We start from the raw sequence: 12,500 nt of genomic DNA, 5'->3' as shown, positions 1-12,500 counted from the left end.
CGACTGTGATAATCCTGAGCTCGCAACTTTCATTTTATTTAAATTTTGCACTTCAAATATCTGACGTTTCACATTATTCTAAATGTAATTGTAAATAGCCAACTGGTTTGCCTCCGGCCAGATGGGATTCTTAAGGACGGTGCCTACTATTGTATTGTTGTTGCGCATACGTTCTGCGTATCTCGAGATACTCGGATTTCCTATCGGTGATGCTTACTAATACAAGGATATTGTTTGCGCGGTTTAGAACTATCCGGATAAAGTAGATCTTAGAAAGAAGTCTTGGTAACCAAATAGAAAATTGGGGGTAACCGTGCAGTTTAGAGAGATAATTAAGCTTCAATTTGAGAAAGAACGCCATATATTGCTTTGCATTTTTAAGCTTTTTACAAATATTATTCATGAATTATCTTTGAAAAATGCGTGGTTACCCCCAATTTTCTTTTTGGATTTCAATAACACTTGTTAAGACTACATTCCCTGCATAATCACACATTGGGGCAAAAATATGTGTTCTGTCACTTCGTTGATTGTGTTTCATTGGCCCTGAAAAGCCCCTATGGAGTGGTCAAATAAGTATGTATTTATGTATTTTTACTCTAAATTCATTTTGCAAGTTTGGGGCTTTTCCCCTTCCCATATTCCAATGTTTCTCTAACCCGGCGGGGCCTTCGCACGAGAAAACTAAGGGCTCTGGAGACATGAAATTCAAAATTTTTTATTGTTTAGCTTGCGAACAATAAAATCTTGAACCGGAAATAAAAATTGCTCATTTGGCGCGGCCGGTCAGCAAAATAATCAGAGTTAGACTACGGTATTACTTATTGCGTCTTTCTGTTCGACAAGAAGGGACACATTCTCTAAGCTTTACATCGAGATTGTTCGAAGGCAATGCTTTTGAGCGCTGCCATATTTAGTACTATTGACGACTCATATATGAATTCCGCAAGTAGAATATGGGACTATAAAATGTCTCCAGAGCCCTTCGTTTTCGTGTGAAGGCCCCGCCGGCTAAGAAAAAAGATGGGATCTGGGAACGAAAGTGGTTTGGAACATAAGCAATTTGTCAGTCTTCTTTGTGTGATTCATTATAAGTAATTTTTTAAAATTAAACAGGTCATTTTACTGGAAGAGGGATGGCGGGAATTGTTTGTACTTGGCGCGAGTCAGTGGTCCATGCCTTTGGAAATCGCGCCAATCCTGTCAGCGGTGGGAATGCAAGTAGACACCACTCCACCCGAGACAATTGTAGATGTCATGGCGACAGTGCGTTTGCTCCAAGAAACAGTCAACAAATTCAAAGCAGCCAATGTTGACTCGACTGAATACGCATGTCTGAAGGCGATAGTGTTGTTTAAGCCAAGTGAGTAAAGGGTTATTGAATTAATATGCCAGTTCCGTGTATTGAACTGAGTAGTTTAAGAATGCACTGAAATTCCATTTGTGTCGACATTGATTAGGTTTCAGGCTAAATGTCTTTGGATTTGAGGCTCATTTTAGCACATTCTGTGCATCCTCAAAACGGTACTGTCATACTGAAACAGAAAAGTATTTCGAAGGATTCTATCGTTAAGACCCTTGTTGTTCGCCGATCGTCTTTTCTCCCCTATCTGGTCTTAACTGGCCACAATATTTGACTCTACACAACGCGATACGACCTAAAATGCTAACTTAATCTTTTAAAGAAGCTTTTTCTCTCGTGTGATCAGCCATGGTCTTTTTTCGCCTCCTGCTATTGGATTCTGTGTTCGAAAGTCTGGGAATCCAATATGGCCTCCATTTCTGTACAGGCTTTTGATTCCAACCTCGCCTTCGTTCAATGATGCAAATTGTCTAAATTAATATCCTTTTAATTTACAGCAGCGTGCGGGCTCAAGGATCCTGAACAAGTGGAATCAACTCAGGACCAGGCCCAACTGATGCTCGGAGAATACGTTCGTGCCCAATGCCCCGCTCAACTAGCACGGTTCGGTCGCCTCTTACTGCTTCTTCCTGCCTTACGAAGAATAAGCACCAAAGACATTGAGGAGCTTTTCTTCAAGAAGACAATCGGAACTGTTCCGATCGAGAGACTCCTGAACGACATGTTTAAAAACGAGTGATACAGTAATGAAAATAATGAAAAAAACAAAGACCCTCCTAATTTTATTTGGATTGCCCTAAGTAATTAAACATATGGTTTGTACATATAAAGAAAATTACGTTCAATGAAGCATTTAAATTTATTTTGAATGAAAAAATATTAAGCCAGGTTGATCACTTCTTTGGTTTGGTTGACGCATTTAACCTTATTTTCAACGCACTTTTCACTTTTTCATTTTTGTAATAGATTAGTGCTTATAATTTTGGTATCTTGTGTAATCTTACTTTGTCTTATATCTTATCTGATCTTATATCTCCTTAGCTTCAGTATAGTGTCATCTTATACACTAAGTAGTGTCTTATCTTATCTTATCTTATCTTATCTCATCATCTTATCTTAGCTTGTCTTGTTTACGTAACTTATCTAGCATTGTCTTTGATCTTATCCTGTCCAATCTCTTATCAAGAATTGTCCTTCTTTTTAAGCAATCATGAAACATGGGACTTGAAATGGATTCAGTCTTGTGTCCAGACTCCTCACAACCTTTGGTTAGTTCGAATAAAGGGATTCTAAGGTAATCGGCCTTGTTTTGCGTGGAAAAACCCTCGAATTTTTCAAATGTCGCATGGGAACTGGCAGCCGATTAAAAAAGTTCTGCATTTCAGTTTCACTTGTCTCCCAAGGCAACCGACCGCTGCCCAAACGATCTGAGGGCTCTTTGTACGCGATTAGTTGTGACTGGAATGCCGTGGGGATCCAGAACAGTCAGGTGGGACACATTAAGAGAAATACGCAATCTTGCATTACAATGTCTCCCTTGACGGTCATTAATAACTAACCATTCTCGAATAAGTGCTTAGGCCTAAATAGCTCCGATTAGTACTTAACACTGCAAATAATGCAATACACTTAGGGGTGCAATTAACAACCGGTTTTTGTCTCCTTGTTTGGTCCTAAAGCTCTTTGTTATGTATTTTTCATAAAGTAACCCATCGCTTTGGTCAGAGCATACTTGAAATCACCATACGTCAGAGTTTTGGACTTTAAGCCATTTGTCGATCAATCATAATAGATAATGTTTCGGATTTTCAGGAGTCACTCGTTACTCACTGTATGTCAGCGAGAGTAGAAAACTTTTAGGTAGGAGGGAGATTGCGACGTATTAAAAGCATATGCAGTAAACACTGTTTAGGACACCACTTCATTGCGAAGCCAGCCACATGTAAAATCAGCTGCATTAATAGACTTGCCAGCCGGCAGGGAACTGGAACTACCTCTCAGACCTTACTATGCCGCGGTTTGCATTAACAGCAAAAACAACAACATTCGAAAGTCAGGTAACGATAACAAAGACTGTAAAAAGAAAAACAAATCAAAGAAGATTGAGGGTAAAAAAGAGTCAAACCCAAATCTCCAACGCTCGATCAAGAACACGGGATGGGTAGCCTGTGGAAACAACGATAAACAGAAATTTTGCCAGTGATCACAAGGTTTTGAACAAGATTTGTTTTAGGGGGATCTTGTCACTTGTATATAGGCGGGCTGGCAGGTCCATTTCGTCCGTTTGAACCTGGCCCGTGTTGCTTGGTTAAATTTGTCTCAATATGAAAAAAGTTGGTCGTGTCAGTTGTAATGCAAGATTGGATTCAAAATTCGCTTTCAAGGACCAAATTTCACAAGTGGTTCCCGTGCAGAAAACTAAGATCTGTCCGGTATGTCTCGAAGACTGAACCAGTAGTCATTTTAAAATCAGGCAGTTTTTTGTCTTTAAGTTCCGACCACCCTCAACTTTTTAAATTACCACAAATGAAATGTTATTACATGGGCTGCGGCATAAACTGTGTAAATTATCGAGCGCTATATAAAGATTTATTTAACTTATAAAAAGCAAAACGTAAGGTTGGCATGCAAATGCAATGCAAGAAATAGAGTATTTAATGCAAAAAAAGAGTTAGTTTTGTTGCTAAAAGTAATTTTATTAAACGTGTAAAATTGGAAGTAAAAAGATATGTGCCTAAACATTTGGGCACTAAGATCAGTATGTTGAGAGGGAGGCTCGAAGTACACGAGTTTCATACAGGTATTGACAGGATGAGGTATTTAGAACAAATGACCAGTGTATAGGCTTGGTAATTTAAGGGTGTCCACTTGGGCGCTATAGAGCTGACTGTGAAAAAGGACAAGGAAGATAAATTTGAAAATCAGGTGCAAAGCGCGGAAAACCAGTTGCTTCTGTTTTGATAAGAATTTGTCCCGAGTAAATTTGCTCAGTTGGGCGCTTGGTGTAGGAATAGGCCTTTGCACGACCACGTCACGTGATCTTGTCAATCATAAAGCATGATCGTGGTAGGAGGCAGTGTGGCCCAGTGGTTAGGGCGCTTGCCTTGAGATCCGGAGATCCCGGGTTCAAGACCCGCTCTGACCATTCGGTAAATTTGATCCTGGTAGTCCCTGGTTCAACTTGCCAGCTGCATTTGTAAATAGCCAACTGATTTGCCTTCGGCCAGTTGGGATTCTTAACAGTTGTTGTTGTGTTTCATTGGCCCTGAAAAGCCCCTATGGGGAGCGGTCAATTAAGTATGTATTGTATTGTATTGTAAAATAGATGCAGCAAATGGAAAGAACGTGATGAAATTGGTAAGAATTTCAATTTCGAGGCCATTGACGTTTAAGTGTGAGATTTTAGAGCGGTTTGAAAGTTTGAAAAATGTAAAAGAATTGTGTACTTTGCCCTTCAGCAGCTGTTTTCCATGTAAATCTGAATTAATTTCTTAACATGATTATACTCACTGTAAGATCTCTCACCTAAATGTCAGTGGTCTCAAAATTGGCATTCGTACTAATTTCATCCCGCTCTTTCCATTTCTGGCATCTATTTTGTGCCACAACCATTTTTTTATGATTCAGACAAGGTCACGTGATATGGTCTTTCAAAGGGCCTACAGTATTAACCAGGGGAAATTGTTCGAAACAATCCGTTGGAGAAGAATCTTAGAATGACGCTTTCCGTGGAAACTGCATTTGCAAAATAACTTATAATAACTATGAGTAACAGGCTACTTCAGCTTTCACGGCCAATGCACACATGCATATTCATTAAGAGGACAAACTATGACAATTAAACCACAATATTTATCAAAGTGTCCCTGATGGTAACTTGAAGGTGACATGTTTTGGATCAACGAGTTTTCTTAAAATGGATTTTGTGACATGATAAAGTTTGAGAATCTCCTTTGAGCCCGATATTAAACGTTATTGTCTTTCTGTTTCCAAAAAGTGAGTCTCTTAGCTACAAGTGTTTAGATTGAATGATGGCTGTAAATCGACATGATTCTTTTATTGTCAGCGGGAGAAACCATGACTGCGTTTTTTGTCATGAGATCTTAAAAAATTATTGTTACTTTACTCTGTGATGAAGTTAACCCAACTAAATTCCTCTCTGAGTTCGTCATGAAGAGAACTAATTTAACAATTTCTCAATTCTTTATTGTGTGGTCGCGATGTCCTGACATGTCATCTTTATATTATAACTCGCATTCATAGTTAGTACTAACCATGCTCGCATTGATGCTCTTTGCATATGCTATTGCCTTATTGAAACCTGGTTGAAATAACCGCATGTCTAACATAAAACATGTTGCAGCCATGGTGGCAAACTGCTGTACATTATTGTCCTCTCTGAAGTGTAAAATAAAATATGCTGATCTTAGCTTGAAACAATTCTCGTGTCGCATTTATTTCTTTCTCGAGCTCCAATTACTCCAGCGGGTAGGTTCCCCGAGGTACTCCAAAAAACATGCAGTTTTCAAGTAACGAGTTCATGAGCGCAATTTTCTTAAGTTTCTACTTTCAAAATAACGAAAATTTTAGTCTTGTCAGGGCACATTGTTAAAAAATGGTGGTGTTTCGGTTTCTGGGACTTGTCCAGGATGAACGGGGAGATCCAAGTAAGATATATGTCGACAACTTGCTTTGCTTGGCGCTCGTTTCCTGAGTGACTGTCGCCTCTGGTTCTGTTCAAATCTATTTTTTATCGTTCTTTGTTAGAAAAAGTGTAGAAGTCAATAAACATAAGGGCACAAAAAAAATGGGATATGTTTCTTTGTTAGAAAAGTGTAGAAGTCAATAAACCATAAGAGCACAAAAAAAAATGGGATAGACTTGTATTGTCAACTGACACTCTAGACCAATAGCTAATTAACTTGATGAATTGTATGGTATAATGACATTTGTGATTTGCATAGATACCATAAAATTTGAATTGGGAACTTAAAATTACCTTTCAAATCTACGATTAGTATTTCCATTTATAGGATAACAAAGTAATTTCTCAATTCAAGTTAGTCCACGAAACTGTTCAGTTGTGCCTGATCATGAAATCATCAGTAAATGTATCCCAGGTAATGCCAATCGGACTGATTTTACAATTCAGTAATATTAGACTCTAACATATTGATGTTTGTATAGCTAATAGCATTTTACTGACATGTCTAGTTTGCAATAACCGTCTAATTTCTCGAACGCTTATTGGTTGATTTCTTTATTGTAAAAAAGGTGTACCGATACAATTAAACTGAAGCTGTCACCACATATGATCAGCGAGAATTTTGTTAACTGATTTCCTAGCTTTTTGTATTTAGCCTTTTGAGGAACAAAATCCCTGCTAAGTCTTGGGACATTTGAGCGGAAGTCAGCAGTCAGTTACAGTGGTTTGTTTGCGGTTTGTGGATTTGTGGATCTACAGTGAGTCGAAATGTCAAAACGAAATCCAATTGAAAATCAATAAAGGAACAAAAGCAAAAAGAAAATGACTTCAACTTGTTAAATAGAAAGTGAAGATCAAAGTACGAACAATGGTATATGGGTCTTAACTAAAACTCAGTGTATTTGAAACTGTGTGTTGTGATATTAGTAACCGCAAAAAAGGCCTGAGATCGTTTCTGTTGAACTGTAACAAAAGCCTATTGGGCTAGTTCGCGAAAATTACAGAATGAAAATAAATAAAGAACTTGCACTGTAAATAACAGCATTTCACTATTTCGTAAAGTGGCCTTCTTAAAACCCCTTTTCTATAATTTTCAAATATTTTCATTTGGTAATAATTCCGGCGGGAGAATTTAACTTTACTCACTGTTTTATTTCCTGAGCTTATATTAGTTTGTCTTTTTTTTAATTTTACAGAAATTAAATATTAATACTTGAATGTCCAACGTTAGCATAATGTCATCTGGCATGGAATCAGCTGGCTCATAAGATATTAATGCACGATACCCTGTTTTAAATGGGTACGGATTCTACTTGGCGAAATCTCTGTTTATCCCTCGCAAATAACCGCAACCTCAGTCTTTTCAGCAAAGGGTAACAACAGAAAAGAATGTAAAAAAATCAATTTAAGACGATCAGTTATGGAAACTGCATTGGATCCTCGATCTTCTTCGACAGTTGTCCTCCAGTCGACTTTCATGGCCTTGATAATTGTGGCAGCAATTGTGGGGAACTCTTTGATCCTGGCTTCTCTGTATCGCTTTACCAGTCTTCAGACAAAGACTAACGCTTTTGTTCTGAATTTAGCCATCGCTGATTTATTTCTGGCCGTGTTTGCGATGCCGTTTACTTTCATTTCGTCCATAAAGTACAATTGGATATTTGGCAACGTAATGTGCCAGATCACCGGAGCATTGAATTCGATCTTTTGTGCGGCGTCCATCATGACTTTGGCATTTGTAAGTCTGGAGAGATTCTTTGCGATTGCCTATCCACTGAAATACGAAATTCTGGTCACACCAAGAAGAGTTAAAATCGTCATTGGTTATATTTGGTTTCAAGCGATTCTCGGTGCCGGCTCCACGTTTCTTTTTTCAAAGTTTACCTACTTGAGGTTCGAGTCTATCTGCACAGTTGACTGGGGGCGTAATATGGCTTACACGCTAATTTTTGCGCTTGTTGTCTTTTTTATACCCTTCCTTGTCACAGCTGTTTTATATTGTATCATCTTAAACAAAGCTCGGAAGCAACGAAGAAAAATAGAGGTCATCAAAGTGGGAGAGATTGTAAAAGAGTGTTATAAAATGCGGACAAGGCGAGGAAATCGCAACGACAAGACTGGTGAGAGAAGGAAGACGAAAGAGCACAAAGCTACGGTGATGATAGCTATTGTAATAGGGACGTTTGGCTTTTGTTGGTTTCCCCATGCTATTGGAATATTTTGCATTTTGGATCCAAACTGCCGTTGGAATGATTCATTTTATGTAGCTACAACTTGGCTGGCCATGTTAAATAGTGCATTGAATTCTCTCATCTACGGCCTAATGAACAGAAGTTTCCGGCGCGCGTTTAAGAGTATTTTTATGTGCAACTCTTTCATCGGTGACTCAGAAATATTAACTAATTTTCGAAAAGACACGAAGGACAAGAAGGGTTATGGAAATGTATCACCAATCGAATAGCGAAACGCTTTTCATTTGACAGAACTGTCCGGCCTGACTGGGCATTTGGAAGGACTAACTCTTCAACACCTTCAAATTAACATATGCACTTCGAAGATGATATATACTCCTACAGAAGAATGCGAGGGATCATCATGTAAGTGTTCCTTCAAATTGTTGCATTTTGTTTGCAAACTGATGAGTACGGTCGGCCAGTTCTGACGAAAGGAAAGCGCAGTAAGAGACTTGTGCTTGTCTAAGATAGTCGATATACCCCTGACTTATTTTCTATCGTTTGTCGAATTTCCTATTAATCAGTCTCCTTTCTGTTTAAAAGCTCTTGAATCTTTGTTTTTTTGCCCAATCAAAATTCTTTGGTCTTTTGAACGTCTTGAAGGAATGTACCATATGTAAACATTTTTTATGATAAAGGTCCGTGCGGACACGAGGCCAGAAAGTTGCTTCCCTGTCAAGAAGAATCCTCTCGCCAGACTCAACATATGAATGGGTTTTCGGATCGTTGTCTTCTGTGGTTTTCCTGTTTTCGAATTTCAGGCTATATAAAATTGGATTTTCTGATTCTTATATAGGAACTCGAAGAAGTACAATTTTGGTCGTTCGTTAACGGGTTTGTCACCGCTCACGCATTTGGACGATCTTTTTCTTATGTCGTTTCGGTCATTAGCATTTGATTACGTTCGCCCTCCCGCCTCTATGCTGTTTCAGACGAATAATTAAGAAAATTGGAGGAGTGCGCGATTGGCTCTAGTTGTTGGACGATTTTCCAAATAATTTCAGTGCTTTGCTTAGTTAATCATATCTTGGTTCAAAAGTGTCAAGATGTATACAAACAAAAAACAATAAGCAAAGAATTCCAACTGTGTGAAGTGGGCATGTTGTGGCACCCTGTAGATAATAATTCATCGTTCAAGATTTGTTCGTTTTTAAATTCTACTAAAACTGGCAGTAGACATGAAGCAGCTGGTATCCATGGTTTTTTTTGCGGTACGTCATGGCGTGAACTGCAAAAAGCGAGGAATTTCTTTCCCCATTGCTTGAACCCATTGCTGAGTTCCATAGGCTTACCTGTAAAGTAAAGACCTCTTCGTGACAAAGCCCATCATTACGAGATCTCACTTAAACAAAGCTTAGTGTAAATTAAGGCTTCTCAAAACGTTCATTCGTGAGACCGCCGCTAGAGCCCAAATTTAGGGACTTTAAGCGAAGACGACGGCTACGGCAACGAAAACGTCAGTCCAAAATATAAGTTAGCGCTATCGCAAGTATTTCGCGATTATTCCGTCTTGTTCACCTTGTACTTGCCAAAGGTATACCACATCAGAAAACAGCCACGTGTGTCTTCTTTTAAATTTTTCTTCTCCGTAGTCACAAATGCGCATACCCCACGGATATTGAATTAAGCTCCAATCGGGGATTCTAATTTTATGCCTTGGTAATTCCAAGTCCCCTTACGGTGATTAGAACACCCACACTTACCCCAGCTTTCTGGCATTTTGAAAGCGCGTTTAACCACTCGGTCACGGAGACGTAGATGTCATCTTGCGATGAGAGCAAACACTTATTTTTCAACCCTTTCTGCCAGCCATGATTGACACAGTATTAAACCTCACATCTGAAAGTATTTAATGAAGTGCACAGATGATTTTTATTTGAGAACGGCAAGCTTTAAAGGTAAGGAGAATTTTCTACGGTACTTCTAATCCAAGATCTTGCTTCGTTCTATAAACGTTGTAAGTAACATTATAGGTAGGGGTAGGTGCTTCCGAGTTTTTGGTACCCAATGGGGTTATGTTACCTCCCCATCTGTCCAGCCTTTCTGGATTGTGGTCCAGCCAGACAGGCCAAGATCCTTTCCCGAGCCGGGAAACCAACATTTTTTTTATCAGTGTATGTCCAGATGAGGAAGTCTACAGTTTGTTACGCAACCAGGCACCCTTAACGGTGGAACAGACTGAAAATTGGTTTTCTGAGTCGCTGAAGGTCACCTCAGATCCAGAAATCTTGGACTCTGTAGAACGTTGGCGCATAGAATTTACAGATGATCCTTCCTAGCATAGTTTTTCTCCGGCTACGTATTGTCATTGTTCATCAGGAGTTTGCTATGTCTAAGGACATTTTTTCAAGCTAGAGAAACTTGGTGTGATTCGAGGTCACTGCATGAAATAGGGGAATACTTGGCCCCTATTTTACCAAATTGGGTGGATGGTTCGCACAGACTGATTTTTCATTTTGAGAACTGCAATGCAGCTGTTCGCTTTCGGCATTTTAAGTTGGATGCAGTCAACGCAGTCCTCATTTTTGTTTACCCCGCGGGGAGCTTATTTGGCCGTCTTAGTTTTTTAAAACTTGCCTATTATACTTGTCCCGGCGTTGCCTTAGAGCACAGGAAATTCCTTAAGTTTCTTTTAACAAGCAGCTCTATGAATTTAAGTCCTTAATCACGAGTTTGACTTCTGTGTTCCCCCGGGGATTTTTACCAAGGTTATGAAACATCCCCTGGCGGTCCTTAGGCATAAGGGACTTTCTGTGAGTCTGTTTTTCTGGTAGTTGTTTTTTATTGCGCGGACAGGATGTTCTTAGTTGCTTCCACGCTATGTGAGAGTCAGTCCAATTATCATTTGAACTGTTTTGACCCCCACAAAGGGAATCACTTTCTTGTTCTGACTTGATGAGGGCGTAACTATCCGATAAAAAGAAAGGGAAGCTGAAACTCTTTGTTGTTCAGGTTATCGGAAAGGTATTGTCTTCACTGTCAGGGGTTCAATTTCGGAAAATTACATTACTGTTATTTAAGACGGGATAAATTTCTAGCCTTGGCCCATAATACAGGAGATTATGATGCCCTCGTGCCTTTATTTTGTTCGGCAAGGGTACTGAGTTACAAATGTCGGTTGAGAATGTCCACCAGACGTCTTGTTACGTTGGTCATCCACTAGTGGTTTCTAGTGGCTGGCTCATTACTTGTGCAACTAATGTTTCTTGCAGTCTTGGGAGCAGGAATCGCTGCTCTGTAATTTTAATTCCCAAATGTTTGGGTAAGATAGAGGCCGACCAGGCCAAGGGCATCCTAGTGGTGCCAGCATGGGCCACTCAGGCTTAGTATACTCGAGTACTACCAATGATGGGCCAGCGGCCTTTGGTCTGGACTCCAGGCAGCCAGCTGCTGGTCCACCTGTCTGCCAATAGCACGCACAGAGTGCAAAATCAGCTCAAGGTGATTGCATGGGTACTATACCAGAAGTGATGCTTTTTAGAGTATGTTAACGAAGTGTCTTTCTTCTTAGAGACAGTACAACGTTCATCCTTTCAAATGGGCTGTATTCTGTCGTCAGAGGAAGTTCCCTCCACTCTCCCCGGTTCTAGCTCTTGTTTTTAGAGTTCTTATATAGGGAAGATATCGTTGACGTCACCTATTGTCATTAATGTGCCAAGCATAGCCTCATTGGTGGTCGAAACAAAGGGTCTTTTGTTCCTGCGGTCGGCACATTTGAATAACAAGAGCAATGTTTGTAAACAGATAACTTCATTATACCGAGTTCCCCTCCATGCCATTCGGCACTGATCACTGCTAGATCAGCTTTGTCTCGTTTGATTACCGCTAAGAATACCTAAGTTAGCCAATATCAATTATCTGTACTCTTTTGGACATAAAGAAAAAGTTGATTTCTTTGTTTGTTTGTTTTGCTCTAAAATGCGAGCGAACAAGTGCTTTTTAATCCATCCAGGTTAACACTATTAGGAGCGTTTCGAGCTATACCTTAACTTTGTTTATGGGTTGTTTAGAAGTATTTGGTAGTCTAGACGTAAGTTGCATAATAAAATGGATTAAATATCAGGACATTGTAGTTGTAATCTTGGAGTCTGGTTGGTGTTTTGGGCTCCTCATAGTGTCCTCACACGCTTTGAAGGCTTCATGGCAGTACCGGAGGTTACGGTTTATGAGATGGAAGTGGAAAGTTAAACGAGACTTA

The 12,500-nt window shown here is 39.5% G+C and overlaps 2 protein-coding genes across 2 annotated transcripts in view; both read left to right on the top strand.

The window, feature by feature from the left end:
• The window catches only part of LOC138050759 (nuclear receptor subfamily 2 group E member 1-like), a 12,225-nt gene extending 10,104 nt beyond the window's left edge, over nucleotides 1-2,121 (top strand). The window contains exons 4-5 of the mRNA XM_068897045.1: nucleotides 1,117-1,363; nucleotides 1,861-2,121. Of these exons, the coding sequence (XP_068753146.1) occupies nucleotides 1,117-1,363; nucleotides 1,861-2,102 (489 nt within the window). The 3' untranslated portion in view covers nucleotides 2,103-2,121. The remainder of the gene's footprint in view (nucleotides 1-1,116; nucleotides 1,364-1,860) is intronic.
• Nucleotides 2,122-7,303: 5,182 nt separating this feature from the next.
• Nucleotides 7,304-9,022, top strand: LOC138050758 (histamine H2 receptor-like). The gene has a single exon (XM_068897044.1). It carries the CDS (start codon nucleotides 7,489-7,491, stop codon nucleotides 8,527-8,529), a length of 1,041 nt encoding a protein of 346 aa, XP_068753145.1. The 5' UTR covers nucleotides 7,304-7,488; the 3' UTR covers nucleotides 8,530-9,022.
• The last annotated feature ends 3,478 nt before the right edge of the window (nucleotides 9,023-12,500 follow it).

This window comes from Montipora capricornis, chromosome 6 (assembly GCF_036669925.1).
Source record: "Montipora capricornis isolate CH-2021 chromosome 6, ASM3666992v2, whole genome shotgun sequence".
NCBI classification, from domain to species: Eukaryota; Metazoa; Cnidaria; class Anthozoa; order Scleractinia; family Acroporidae; genus Montipora; species Montipora capricornis.
The sequence above is the reverse complement of the archived record's forward strand: the minus strand, read 5'-3'. Positions and strand labels throughout refer to the sequence as shown.

Excerpts from the sequence above, each read along its gene's own strand:
- LOC138050758 (XM_068897044.1), top strand. The coding sequence starts at position 7,489 with ATGGAAACTGCATTGGATCCTCGATCTTCTTCGACAGTTGTCCTCCAG.